At 35.1% G+C, this 14,938-nt stretch overlaps 1 protein-coding gene across 1 annotated transcript in view; it reads right to left on the bottom strand.

Moving 5' to 3' along the window:
• LOC105441802 (plexin-A4-like) overlaps nucleotides 1–14,938 on the bottom strand; it is a 44,358-nt gene that overhangs the window by 14,066 nt on the left and 15,354 nt on the right. The window contains exons 4-16 of the mRNA XM_030972635.1: nucleotides 11,846–11,971; nucleotides 9,232–9,347; nucleotides 8,524–8,653; nucleotides 8,025–8,178; nucleotides 6,557–6,564; nucleotides 5,035–5,172; nucleotides 4,663–4,764; nucleotides 4,030–4,120; nucleotides 3,609–3,799; nucleotides 2,271–2,425; nucleotides 1,410–1,524; nucleotides 908–1,041; nucleotides 169–345 (exon numbers count right to left, since the gene is read on the bottom strand). Of these exons, the coding sequence (XP_030828495.1) occupies nucleotides 169–345; nucleotides 908–1,041; nucleotides 1,410–1,524; nucleotides 2,271–2,425; nucleotides 3,609–3,799; nucleotides 4,030–4,120; nucleotides 4,663–4,764; nucleotides 5,035–5,172; nucleotides 6,557–6,564; nucleotides 8,025–8,178; nucleotides 8,524–8,653; nucleotides 9,232–9,347; nucleotides 11,846–11,971 (1,637 nt within the window). The remainder of the gene's footprint in view (nucleotides 1–168; nucleotides 346–907; nucleotides 1,042–1,409; nucleotides 1,525–2,270; nucleotides 2,426–3,608; nucleotides 3,800–4,029; nucleotides 4,121–4,662; nucleotides 4,765–5,034; nucleotides 5,173–6,556; nucleotides 6,565–8,024; nucleotides 8,179–8,523; nucleotides 8,654–9,231; nucleotides 9,348–11,845; nucleotides 11,972–14,938) is intronic.

Here is a 14,938-nt window from a genome sequence, read left to right as displayed (position 1 = left end):
TGACAAGTATGTGTTTCTATTTGAGTCAACTTTCTGCAATAAAGTAATTTAATAAAGGCTTATTATGACTGAGTCAACCATGGTGATTTTCACGGTGATTCTCTTTAAACAAGTGAATGAATGACAATTAAGGATGAAAATAATAAATTTATATTCAATTATACTAACGACATGATAGATGATGTCTTGTCAATGTCATCAATCCTGGGATTCGGCATGTAGTTAAAGGCGTAATCGCTGAATTGTCTTTCTTCTCCATCAAATGTCATGGCCAGGGGTACAGTGACGAGTTCATTTCCTCGTACACTGCTTGTGATGCAAGTGGCAATGGTGTCTTGAACAGAACTGAAAAAATATCAAATACGATCGACTTACTTTGTGCATGTACTTCCATTCTCTCAATCTCTGTCTTTCTGCCCGTTTATCTGTCCGTCTTTCTTTTCCTCTCTCCATATTTATTCACTTTACTTCACTTTTTATTCAACCATTTAAAATCAATTAAACAAAGCATGTGATACAAATAATAGTACAACATGATTGATAATACAAAGGCTTGATAACACAGGTCTTCATATTACAAGTTTACAGCATTATAATCAAAACAATTACAATATTGAGGTACTAGTAGATCCTACTTTTAAAAAGACATTTGTTTGAATTTATGGGGATTTTCTATAATGGTTGTGATTGTCTACATATTCATTAAAAATAGTTCTACTTTTTTATAGTCAATGAACAAATGTGTACATTGACGTATTTCTCAAGGCCATTAACTATACAAAATCTTTCCAGTTCCATTACTTATAAATAACAATTAAAGTTTAAACAGGAAATATTTATGCAAAAATTGTGGCTTTGATAAACTTTACAGAATAACCAAGCATTGAATGCAATACACATTACTTACATCTCTACGCAATCTGCATCTCTGAATCTTGCAGCAATGTTCCTTCCAGTGTCCAAGTACATGCCACTGATAGTGACTTCTGTACCCCCTGCCACGGGTCCTTCTCTAGGATTAAAACCTGTAATCATAGGATCCTAAACAAAAGTGACAAAATATCATAACATAACAAGAAAAGTTTAGGTTTTCAACCAAATGCAAATTAAAAAATACTATTAATGTTTCATTTTCAAACCTATCATAGAAACTTTTCTTTTTAATTCTTTAAATCCCCTCCTATAAAATACACTAAACATGCGGTATCAGTACTTAAATTTTTCTTGCAATTTTCCTGCATATATTTATTTTCTATTATGTATAAATGACTTTTCAATTGCTTACTTAATTATTCCTTCATTGTTACTCAGCTTTAATAATAAATATCAATAATTACAAAGTCTTTGCAACATTTACCATAAAATAGAAAGATATATTTTATTCAGAATGTATATTTTGCTGTACTCACCCTATACTGAAATTTGGTAGTGCTCTGCCCTGTCTTAATTCCGTTACCTGACGCCACTGTGATTTTAATGCGTCCTGATATAACTTCATGAGATATGTCTGTTGTACAACTAACACTGTAAATAACAATAACAATAACGATGGACATGTGAGTACACATATACTTGCATGATGAAACAGCAATGTGGAAAGTAAAATCTGACTGTGTGGAAATAAAGTTCCCTTTTTTTTCTTCTTTTAAACCTCAAACTATTATTTATCATCTTGATATTTACAACTGATTTCAGTGTAAAATCATATATGGTATCACACAGGATAAACGTCTGCCAGATCAACGAAAGATTTCCATTACAAGTTTGCAGAAGTCGTTTGGTACCTGTCACGTTGATTATTGAGAATCAGGGGTAATAATGTAATTGCAGGGCCCTCAAGGATAACATAATATATATTGATATGAGGCTACTCTGGAGAAAAAGAGAGCTATTATTATTATCATTTTCAATATTATCATTATTATTATTATTATTATCATTGTTATTATTAGTTGATCTCATTGACCCCATTGTTCTTTTAGATTGCATTCACCCAAAAAACTAAGTTTGCTTGAATGTTTTGAAGAAAACAAATACTTTGAAGGTTGTAATGTATCACAAAAAGACTTTTGTTTGGCACTTTTTCACGAGCCTTTTATTTTTTTAACATTATGTGAATAATAAATTTGTTTTCAGTTCTTATCAGTCATCAGGATAAGCATCAAAGTGGGATGATCTTAATGTACTTAGTAAGATATTTAACTTTACTTTGTGATAAAACAGTAATATGCATACATGTTTGTAAGAAATAAATTACATTTCAGATATACCTCTGTCCTGGCTGGTAATATTCGCCCATGCCTGTCAAATCACACTGCAAGTCTTGAATAAGAATTTGAAGTATATCATCAAAAACCACTCCAATGTCGGTTCCATTGATTTCTAATCTTGTACGGCCATTGGTAGTAACTGACAAGGGGTCAAACTTCAGGAAAAGAAAAAACAAATGAAAAATTGATCTTATGGCATCTCTTTATATCATACTAATTAAGTCTTTCAGTACCAATAGAAATAATAATTCGAAAGTGTTAGAATTGTGTATTTGGTTGTACTTGTGTGTCAAATACACTGTTGTATTTTTTCCCCAATTTATTGAATGATTTTGATAATGATTTATTCCTAACAGATCTAGATAATAGTATACATTCTCAGATTTTATTGAATGACAATTGGGGAGTGTTTGTTTTTCGTGATTGCTAAAGCATGTGTGTGCTATAATGCTAATCAACTAGGGGACCTACGTCCTTAAGTCATAACTGACAGTAATGGGGATTAATACCTCATAAAAGGGCACTAATATAGCACATCGACACGGTTTTGATCCTGGGGGCTCACAGTAACGAGGCCATTGCTTAGCCAATGAATCATGACTGTACGCAGCGGGCGCTAGGGTACGTCGACGCCCCCACAAAAACAAAAAAACAAAGAAAATGCAATAAATTTTCTATAATTCATTGCATTTTGCCCCGACCCCCAACATAAAAAAAATCTGCTATGTGGGCATGCCTTGAACCATAATGTACTGATAAAAACCGTGTCGATGTGCTATATTCGTGCCCTTTTATGAGGTATTAATCCCCATTACTGTCAGTTATGACTTAAGGACGTAGGTCCTCTAGTTGATTAGCATTGTAGCACACACATGCTTTAGCAGTCACGCAAAACAAACACTCCCCAATTGTCATTCAATAAAATCTGAGAATGATCATTATCAAAATCATTCAATAAATTGGGGTAAAAATAATTATTCCACCATTTATGATTATGACCAACAGTGTATATGTTTCCTTATGCGCGGGTTCATTTATATTACGAATAATCAGTACCAAATATACATATATGACTCCATTGTCAAATGTAAGTTTTTTTTAACTGAATTAACCCGCGGTTAGCCATACCACTTTTAAACGTGTATGGATAACAACTTCGCGCAGCAAAAGTCATACGAATTTTCCCTTAATTAGCTCTGCATGTGTTAGAAGATGGACAAATGTGAAACGTTCTTAAAACACTTGCACCATCAAAAAGGACCACTGCTGTTTACCGTCGCATATCTGAAATACTCAATAGTACGGATTTATATTCTGTTTGAACAAATATTCTCTTACATCAGTGATAACTGGTGCTGAACATAATTGCGTCTCATTCTGATGGAGAAACTGGTTGCTCTGACAAACATCACTTTGGATGACATTGCAGTCATCACCACACCAACCACACTTCAAGATGGATGGTGTTGCTTCTTGGGAAAGGCATTGACTGCAACTTCCACTGCTAACTGAACACTTATAAAGGGTGACTGCAATTCAGAGGATGAAAAAGGAGTACAAGTATCAATCAATGTATTTATGAATTTCTTTATTTTCAAGTTGTTTAAATCAAAATAAAATTGCGATGTATTACTTTGTTGATTTCATGTCCGATGACGGTCAAGAGACTTCAACAATATTCCACGGCTTATTCTTACGTTGAATATTTAATTATTATGCTTTTCATATTGTAGACTTTGCGTGTTTATACACAGCTTACCATATGGTTCTGACAGGTCATGTATCCTGTTCTGTTCCCATTGTACAGAGACACTGACAATCTTCTGGATGATATTCTCTTTGTACGTGTACTGAAAACAAATAAAAAAAATACAAAGTTTTGAAAAGGGACAGCATCAAATGTGGTTCGGGAAAACAGACAACTCTGCAAACCTGCTAATAAAACTTGCAAAAACATTTTTCAGATCCCTTGTTCATAAGTATGGCTTTCAGATATTTAAGGGATCTTGGAGATTCAGAAATATTTCAACAAAAATTCTTCGGGTCTAACATTATGTTCATTGTGCGCAAATAACATTCTTGATTTACTGTCAATATATCCAGTAAGATCAAGATGAAGTTATTTTAAACATTTTCTGGTGAACGGATGATTTTCTGCCACCTTTCAAAAGAAATGAAACCTTCACACATTAATGTCCTGGGAGAAAAAATAACATTTTGGACAACATGAGTGGAAATTTGATATAGATCAGACAGGTATTGATCATGTTTAAAAACTCGTTACGTACAGTATCCAAGAAAAGTAAGTACATTATATTACTATTGAGTGCAAAAGTGTAGGTTATAGGACCCTCAGAAAATGCAGAGTATAACGTCCTTTTTTTTTTTTTACCTGTTTATCATTGCAGAGAATGTAGGTTTCATTAAACGTGGTACTGGGTACTCTCACTTCTTCTCCTTCAATGTCAAGGATGCACTCATATGATAATAGCCCCTGGGAATATACAAAAAGTCATGATTTTCAAAGATATGTTAGGCTATCCGCTCCAATCAGCACCTGCACTCATGGGTGTAATATTTATGTGCCAAACACACAGAATAAAGTCGGGTTTCCGTCGGGAATGCATATTTTCTTGTTCATTATAATATATGTGGTAAACGTTGGAAATATGAAGGAAACTGAGAGAAAAACGACCGTGTATGTTTGTAAAGATATATGCATTTAAATGTTCTCAACGTACTTTTAGGTAACAAAGACGATTACCTTTGACTGATCTGTAGGGAGGTTCTTTGCAGATAGTGAGTAGCCAGTAGGAATATTGACTGGTATGAGAAATGATTCCGTTGTTCCAAGCAGCTGAGGGCAAAACCCCGGTCCTACGTTTCCAGCACCATCAGGATCCTATAGAGACAAACATAGGAAACATTTGAGCATCGAAGTCAGTAGCATTGAGCACCTTGCTTGGTGCATATGTGTGCTATAAAAATGTTGAATATTATCATTACATGTACATGTATTAAATGGGCAGTAATTCAATTGATAATTTAAACTTGTGCATTCAGTATGTACATGTGCATCGTAAACAGTTGTTTGTATATTCAAGCTTAGCTTCCTGATATATGATTTTTTTTTTTACATAAAGCCTCCCAAAAGCGAAGGATTCTTGGGCAAAATTTTCTAAAAAATCTTTGGTCGAATGACCATAAAACATAAGGGGATATATCTGTAAATACCATTTGATTCATTTATGATGTCAGACAAAATTTACGAGACAGAATTTCCTAAGGGGATATATCTGTATATACCATTTCATTTATTTATGATGTCAGCCAGAATTTACGAGAGGGTCTGAATACCATCTGCAATAAGCGATTTTGTACCGGCCTAGGAAAACTTTGAACTATGGCATGAAAACACTTGCATGGGCCTGACATCAGGCTTTGCTTGAAAACTGGTTTCCCTGCATGTAGTGCTTACATTTTCTCCGATAACCACTGTATCTCCTGTCTGACATGAGCTGCTATCATCTGTACACTGGTTGTCATAAACACACCAGTTACATGGAAAGTAACTTGTAACACACGAGGAGCATCTGCAAGAAGTTGAAAATTACTTTGGTATTAAAACTAGTACAAAAGCTACGTGACTATTCACTATGATGCAATTCAAACCCTTTCTACAATACCGCCTGAAGTTCCGATTGATTATTATTATAAGTACAATAAAATAAAAAACTCTTTATTTTATTTTCATTTTTTAAATGTATTTTCTACTTGAATTGACAATTTCATTCCCATATTTCTTGTAAATGATCAAGAATAATTCTTGAATGATCAGTTATTTCATCAGGATACCAATTAATTTGTGTTTTACCTGTGTATATGCTTGTGTATTTATCTATTTTGCTTTTGCTGCTGTTATTTGTTTATCGTTATATTACCATACAGGGCCTCATGGAAGACCACCAAAATTGTGATATGTGCCACCCTGTCTAAATATCAGAAATAAATAAATAAATAAATAATTAATGATGGAACTCTAATAAAGGATATAAAAATATATGATTATGGCTATTGTAGTAACGCAACACAATGCAGCTGAATTGATTGGATATAATTTTGGATTGGGTTATTTGGAATAAACCAACTATCAAAATGGGTGAAGCCTCAATCAAAAATGTCGTGCTCATAAATGTAGCCTTTTTCATATTGTAAATAAACATGTATATCTAAATATTTTACACAAAATCAGTTCATGCAAAGCACAAGTCTTCTGTAATTCTTACTATGAGATCTATAATAGGGAATGGAAGAGAGTTCAGAAAAATAACTTGAACTTCTGAGCCAAAACCATGTAAGCCTTTAATCAGAATAATGTTGTACAGTGGCTGCACTTTATAAATGTATTATTATTTGTATTATTACCATTATTATCATTATTATTTATTCATTGTGTACCCGTGTGTGTTATCACATTTAAAACCCCAAGACCAACACAAATAACTAGTATCACTTGGCTAGGTGAAGTATAACTTACGATTTAATGTGACTGCAGTCAAAGAAGAAGAAATATGTGGTCACAAACTTGACATTCGTTTCAGTTGAGACAATAGACAGAGGCAAATCCAAAACGTACACTAGCAAACAAATGAAAATAAATGTTAAATGTACAAATCATTTTAATAATGCAGACAATATCATTTATGAGTGAAGTATGATGAACTACTTTCTGCATTTTGTCTCAAGACAATCCTTTTTTTTTATAGGGTCAGGGGTAACTGCTGGCGAAGAAAATCAACCAGATTATTAAAGGGTAACCTGATGATGATACAAATACATTGTAATTACATTAGTCCTACATATACATTATATCATAAAGTCTGAAATAAATATGACACTGCTTTTCCAACCTTTAAATATATACTCAACATTCAACTAAATCAGGTTTTGGGATTCGTAAAGGTCTCAATTAGTTTAAAAATGTGGCATTTCAACATGTCAAAAATGTAGGCCTATTAGAATTTTCTAAAAATCAAGATATCCGGCCACAGGTATTTCAACAATATTAATTATACAACTCACTCCTCGATCCTAATCAATGATTGGTCATTCGCGGTCACGTGTGATTCAATTACTGAGCCTATTGCACTCGTTTTCATGAAAAGGAGTGCAATATTTTACAGTACTATTGAACTCGTTTTCAGAGCGCGCAGTAGTGCGCGTAGAGGTTAGAGCGCTTAATACTGCGTGTGCATGGGCCTAGCCTATTCTTGCACAGCTCTATGCGTAAATGGGTGTAGAGGTAAGTGCGCTTGCTATATCTATACTTATGTGTGCGCACTAAATTGAGACTTATTAAAACCTGAGGTTTATTTGTCAGCCATTTACTGTCACGAAACAATCTAGAATTAATTCTTTTTACATCAAATAACAAGGATCTAGGAGTTTCGTTGTATAAAATAAATGATGCATGTTTTCATTCGTTTAGTATACGATCTATCCGCCCTCGTTAATGCTGTGTGTATCTATCGCACTCAGCCTAAGGGCTTCGTGCGATAGATACACACAGCCTCAACTCGAGTGCGGATAGATCGTATAATGAACTCATGCGCATGCATCATTTGTATAATATTTAATTATTTTTTATTTCACATCCATGGTCACTTAATGCTATGAAGGTAATTATATTTGCACAGACATAGCACGAGTACATATAAAATGACTCACTTTTCATCTTTACATATATATACTTACATCCATCTGGAATAGTAGGCAATCCGTTTTCAGGAGGGGATGTACAGGTGACGGTATTACCGGTAGTTGTAGCGGAGACCTCGTAAGAGTTAAAGGCACACATGTATCGAAAACTGCTCCTCAGATCTGGGAGCTGTTGGACTATTATGTTGATCTACAAGTAAGAAAAAAACAGTGTGATTTCTTGATAAGACTCACATGCACAAGAAGTTTCACATGTCATTGTTAATTTTGTTGCATTTGTTTACTGTATTTTATTCCCTGGCTGGGATATTAGTATGAAAATTAATAATAAGGAGTAATAAAATAATTTGTAATATATTTTTTATAACTATTCATGGCAGCTGTCTCTGTAGGGAGAGTCCCAAATAAGATAGTAAAGATCACTCATAACTGAAATACATGCAGTGCAAAATATACTTAAATCACTTTTAAATTGATCATTGGATATGCAGAAGGGGAAAGGAAATCTAAAAAGTTCAAACATAACTGTATTTACTTCTTGTTGGGTCTGATGATAAGGCAGACGGTTCGGCTGGACATCTGAGATGGATACACACTGTAAAGCATTGTATGATAACCATCGTGTTGATTGATCGCGTAAGGGACATGCCTCATATCTTGTGCACCTTTAGAAGTAATTGAGAGAATTTGTTCAAATAGCTTTCATGTTACAACAAAATTTCTTACAAACCTACCTGCAAAAATATACCAACAAGAGAGCTTGTGTATTGCGACTAAGATTTAAATCAATAAAATCAATAACATATTCTTTGCAGGTTGCAATATTCATATTTTTTTCATTTTATATAAACATATAATAAGGACCACACAATATAGACATACGTTATCTTGAAAAAGACTGTTAGTGTAATCTAGAAAAGGATTGTTGGTTATCTTTCTTGGCTTATAGTTATAAGGGGAACTATAGCGCCAGTTGGAGAGGATGTGTGTGGTACGAGTGGCTCGACGTTTCGAACAGTTTGACTGTCCGTCGTCAGGAGTGGATAGTCAGCCTGTATTGAAAATGATTCCCCCCCCCCCCCCTGTACTTCACATCGGCATTTAAGAAGAAAAAAACAATTACCCAAAGAACAATTGACATATTTTTTTATGTGAAGCCTTATAACAATTAAAGACCATGTCAAAATGTTAAAACTCTTATTCGGTCGACAAATAATTAGCATGGAATGAGCAACATAGCTACCTTGCTTCCAATGTACACCATCCACAGTATGGGTCCCCATCTTGCCCTCCATCATTACCAATGCACTCATAACAGGTTGTGTACTGACTGCAGTTTACCACAGACAAACGTACAAGCTTTAAACAAAAGGGGAAAAAGGAAAGTACTTGGTCAATGACTGATAAAGAAGTTTAGTCACTGTATCGATATATTTCAATCACATGTACATGTACCTCATGTCAATTATGGATTTAAATTGGATGATGTTGAATTGTAAAATAGTGAAGAAACAGAATGAAGACATCAATAAATAAAATTGGCTCAGGATGATTCCCAATAACGAAATAAAAACATACAAAATGGAGCTATACAGTGCGTCCCAGAAAAAACGAAACCGAGAATTATCGATGTTTTATCATAACTTAGTCACATTTATAGTCAATATATGACACATAATTGGAAAGCTTAGATTCTCCTCTTTTATTTGATGCAACTCATATGATGCATATTTCACGCATGGTTGAGTAAAATGAATTTGAAGAGAGGAAACCAAAAGTAATTTGGCGGACGGTATCTGAGTTTCAAAGAGAAAATCACATTTCTAGAGCGTGTGCAATCCCGTCCTAGCTCGGGAGCTATAAAAACGCAGCGCGTTCTCGCCATTCCTCATTCCCGTTCAACGCCAAACGGGTTCGAAATGTGTGCGAACGGAGTGAACGTATTAGCAACTATTTATGATCTTTTTAAGAACTTCATGGACGGGCTCGGACTGGCTTGGACGGGAAGGGTGTTATAGAATTGTTCAAAATTGTTCAAAATGTTCAAAATTGTCCCCGTCCTGCAATTAGACGGAGTGACAACGTACTTAAAAGTAGATGGACCTACTACGAACATAATTGATTTACTACGAACGGAATTACCGTACTCCGATCATCCTAGGGACGTGTTACAACACGATGTGGTCAAGCATCAATTAGCAAGAACGCGCTGGGTTTTATAGTCTCGAACCAGGACGGGATTGCACACGCACGATAGGAGCGCGTTTGAACGCACTAAGAACGAGAAGAGGACGAGTTGAACTGTCTCTGAACGGGCTGGTTAATTTATAAACTAGTTAAAACAAGTTGCGAACTAGTAAGAATGGTTTTGACTGCTTGGAAATGTCAAATTTACCCGATCTGAACTTAATATGAACTGACTGTGGACGGGAACAGACGAGTTGGACGTATTGGGGACTGTTAATGAACGAACGAGGATCGTATTATAGACATTATTCCAGTCCGAGCCCGTCCATGAAGTCCTTAAACAGATCGTAAACAGTTGCTATTACGTTCAACACCGTTTGCAAACAGTTTGGCAACATTTTCGAGAACGTAGTCAGAACTAGTTTGGTGTCATGGGGGCTTTAATTCCGTTTGTTGCTACGGAAGGTAGCCAGTGAAAACGAATTCGTTAACTGAAATTATGGAAATGCAAGCACTACTTTAAACAAACAGAACTTTGTTATTCTTAGCTCATTTTTCCTGAATGAGGTGTCATATGAAAGGGCAGAAACTCGGCTTTCTGGACATTTTCTCTTTGAAATTCAGATACCGTCCGCCAAATTACTCTTTGGTTTCCTCTCTTCAAATTCATTTTACTTACTCATGCTTGAAATATGCATCATATGAGGTGCATTAAATAAAAAAGGAGAATCTAAGCTTTGTAAATATGTGTCATTTATTGATTATAAATGTGACTAAGTTATGATAAAACATCGACAATTCTCGGTTTCGTTTTTTCTGGGACGCACTGTATAGTGTACATGTACGTGTATGAACATCATCATTTGGTAGACAAAACGAGACCTTCATTTAACATGTCTACCAATATCATCTACATCAGTTAAAAAGTATGTTGACTGTTTCTGTTATTGTACTATTTCTTTTTATTAAAATGTGTTTTTAGTACTACCGGTATTTAATTTCTTGTTTAAAAAAAAATAAAAATCGCACAATTCCATTTTAAATGCAGAGATCTTTATATACAGTGCGTCCCAGAAAAATGAAACCGAGAATTATCGATGTTTTATCATAACTTAATCACAATTATAATTAACAAATGACACATATTGTTAAAGCTTAGATCCTCTCCTTTCATTTGATGCAACTTATATGATGCATATTTCACGCATGAGTGATTAAAAACAATTTGAAGGGAGGAAAGTAATTTTTAAGGCGGTATATGAATTTCAATGAGAAAATCAAATTTCTAGAAAGTTCCCCTTTTGCCCTTTCATATAATACCTCAATCAGGAAAAAATGAGCCAGGAATAACTATTGAGGTGTCATACGAAAGGGCAGAAAAGTAACTTTCTAGAAATGTGATTTTCTCTTTGAAATTCAGATACCGCCCGCCAAATGTCTTTTTGGTACCATCTCTTTAAATTGTTTTTAAACACTCATACGTGAAATATGCATCATATGAGTTGCATCAACTGAAAGAGGAGGATCTAAACATAACAAATATGTGTCATTTATTGATTATAATTGTGGTTAATTTATGATAACAAAAACGATAATTCTCGGTTTCGTTTTTTCTGGGACGCACTGTATTTATTAATAAACCATGCCAAATCAAATCTAATCCAATTTACCTTTTGTTCTGTGAGGAGATAAAGATGATCATCAGTGGCATTGAAGTAGGTATCCTGCTGCACTCTGGTATCCCCTACTTTCACGTCTTCATACATCCTAGCATGGGTGGCATCACTGATGTGAACCTTTAAACGAGAGAAAAGTATATCACCGTACAAGGTGCAAATAAAAATATGAATGCAAGGATTTCCTAACTAACGGCTTGTTCATACATGACGTGAAAAACGGTGGCAGCTTTTAAAATTTATTCTTTACTTGTACATGTACATTAAAGGCAAGTAGGGGTTTACAAAAAGTAGCTGCATACAACAGAGGTCCTAAATGTACAAATAATCACTATCTGTGTATTACAAAATATGAAACACATTAGCCCGTATTCTAACTAAACAGTTGTTTAACTTTACTCATGACTATATAAAGTTAGACACGACTTCAGAATACGGGCCAGAATGTTTAGAGACGTCAATACTACTGGGCAAGCAGGGATTATACCACACAGCGAGGTCACTGACAGGTGGCTATCTCATTAACTTAGCTCTCAACTAACATAAGAAAAAGAGGATCATGGGGGACCAACATGCACCGATTGGGGAAGTTTTCTATATAGAGGGAGCAAGTAGCTACAAGTAGGACAGTGGGGCTTTGAGTCAATATACAAAAACCAACATAATACAGAGTCGTATGTGAACAAGCTTTTAGAAATTAAGAGGAAGTCCACTCTGATATTAAATTGGTTTTAATAGAAGCAGAAAATGAGAGGAACAGGTCAGTGAAAGTTAAAATTATGAAGTTTATGCAATTTTTTAGAAGTTGTGATCAATTGAACACAAAGTGGCAGCTCTTTGACATATCTTGCGAGGTTCCTTCTCATTTGCTCTGTACGAAAAAAATCTTAAATTTCTATTTTCCCTCGAAGAAAGTTTACAATCATACATGTACCCTCTGTATGTAAAAAATCTATTCAGTCATCAATAACTTCGAAAATGAAAGTATATGACATTTTTGTGCAAATCAAATAGGAGAGAACCTCGCAAGATTCATCACAGTGTTGTCAATTTTGTGTTCAATTGATCATAACTTCTAAAAAATGAGAGCTTATTGCAACCAAAATGAACTAAACGTATATTTAAATGGCACCAAACTAAAACAGGTTGATTCGGCGAGATAACTAGGTGTTAATATTGATTGTCATTTGACCTGGCATGAACAATGTGTAAAAGCCTTGCATATTATCTTTTCTTATTACGAAGATTAAGTAACACACTAAGCACGTCCCTGCTAAATATTTTATATAAAGCAACCATTCAACCATGTATTGATTATGCATGCTCAGTGTGGGGAAACTGTTTACTTAAATACCGTGATTATATTCGTCGCATACAGAAAAGAGCTTCCCGTATAGTGTCGAAACATTATGGTTCACGCGATATCAGCGTCTCTAAACTATTTAAAGATTTGAAATGGCAAACTTCTGAAACTAGGAGAGATTATTTTATTAATATGCTTATGTTCCGATGTATACATGGTAATCCTCCCGTAAGACTTTGTAATAAAATTGAAATGTTCTGTGATAGACATGGTTTCAACACTCGCAATTCTGACTCACTCGATGTGGTCTTACCAAAACCAAATATTGAATTATTCAAGCAATCGTTTAGATATTCAGGCCCGAAAACATGGAATTCTCTCTCAAAAGAAATGCAAAATCATAATAATAATAATAATAATAATAATAATAATAATAATAAAGTAATTTTTATATAGCGCATAATAATAAATTCTCTATGCGCTTTACAACAATCAAATATACAATAAATTACATGATTGATCTAAAGATTTAATTATACATAAATTAACAGAAATACATATCGTATGCAATGATGACAAAATAAGATATAATATAAATGATATAAACTTATGAACACAATTATAATAGTTAAATAATTACGATCTTTTATTGTAAGGAAATAACATTATTTGAAATAAACTAGCATATATATAATTACAGACTATTGGGTGAACATACATGTCTTCAGAAGTGATTTGAATGAGTCGACTGTCGGGGCGTTACGAATATTGAGGGGGAGGTTGTTCCATAGAGTGGGTCCATAGTAGCTGAGGGATCTTTCGCCGTAGAATTGAGTATGGGTGCGTGGGACTTGTAGGAGACTTTGTTGCTGAGATCGGAGAGTGCGGGCAGGAACATAAGGATGGATTATCTCATATAGATATGAAGAGGCTTTGCCGTGGAGTATTTTGTATGTGAGAAGTAGAACTTTGAAGTCTATTCGTTTTTTTACAGGTAACCAGTGGAGACGAAGGAGGATGGGTGATATGTGGTCTGACCGTCGGGATTGCTCTATCATTCTGGCTACGGTATTCTGGATGCGTTGTAGTTTGTTGATTTCTGAGTCTGGGAGGCGACTGAGTAGAGAGTTGCATGAGTCTAGTCGTGAAATGACGAATGCATGGACGAGTTTCTTCGTTGTTTTAGTGTCGAGGTACATCCGGATCTGTCCGATTTTGCGGATGGCAGCCATGGAAGATCTGCAAATGTTCTTAACTTGGGTTTTCATCGTAAGTTGGTGGTCAATGCTAACTCCCAAATTTCTTGCCTCTGCTGATGCCGCTATGTTGGTGTCGCCTACCATCAGGGTAACGCTGGGATTGGGCCGATTAAGGAATCTTGATGAGAAATGAGTAACCTCTGTTTTCTTATCGTTTATGGCAAGTTGATTTCGAACAGCCCAACTTCTAATGTCCTTAATGCACGCGTTCAGTTTGTCGGTGAATGCATTACGTTCTGAAGGATGAATATGGCATAAATCTGGGTGTCGTCTGCGTAGATCATACTACTGAGCTTGTGCGATGAAATGATGTCGTTGTTCGGTGCGGTGTATAGGGTGAACGTAAGCGGCCCCATGATAGAACCCTGAGCAACCCCGCAAGTATCCTCGACAGTTCGTGAGGTACTGGTCCCAACTTTGACGACGTGACTCCGTTGTGAGAAGTACGATCTGAACCAGCCGAGGACAGTACCTGCGAGTCCATAACGACGGAACAATCGATCTAGGAGGAGAGGGTGATCGATC

The sequence above is a fragment of the Strongylocentrotus purpuratus genome, unplaced genomic scaffold, assembly GCF_000002235.5.
Source record: "Strongylocentrotus purpuratus isolate Spur 01 unplaced genomic scaffold, Spur_5.0 spur5_scaffold_6, whole genome shotgun sequence".
NCBI lineage: Eukaryota > Metazoa > Echinodermata > Echinoidea > Camarodonta > Strongylocentrotidae > Strongylocentrotus > Strongylocentrotus purpuratus.
The sequence above is the reverse complement of the archived record's forward strand: the minus strand, read 5'-3'. Positions and strand labels throughout refer to the sequence as shown.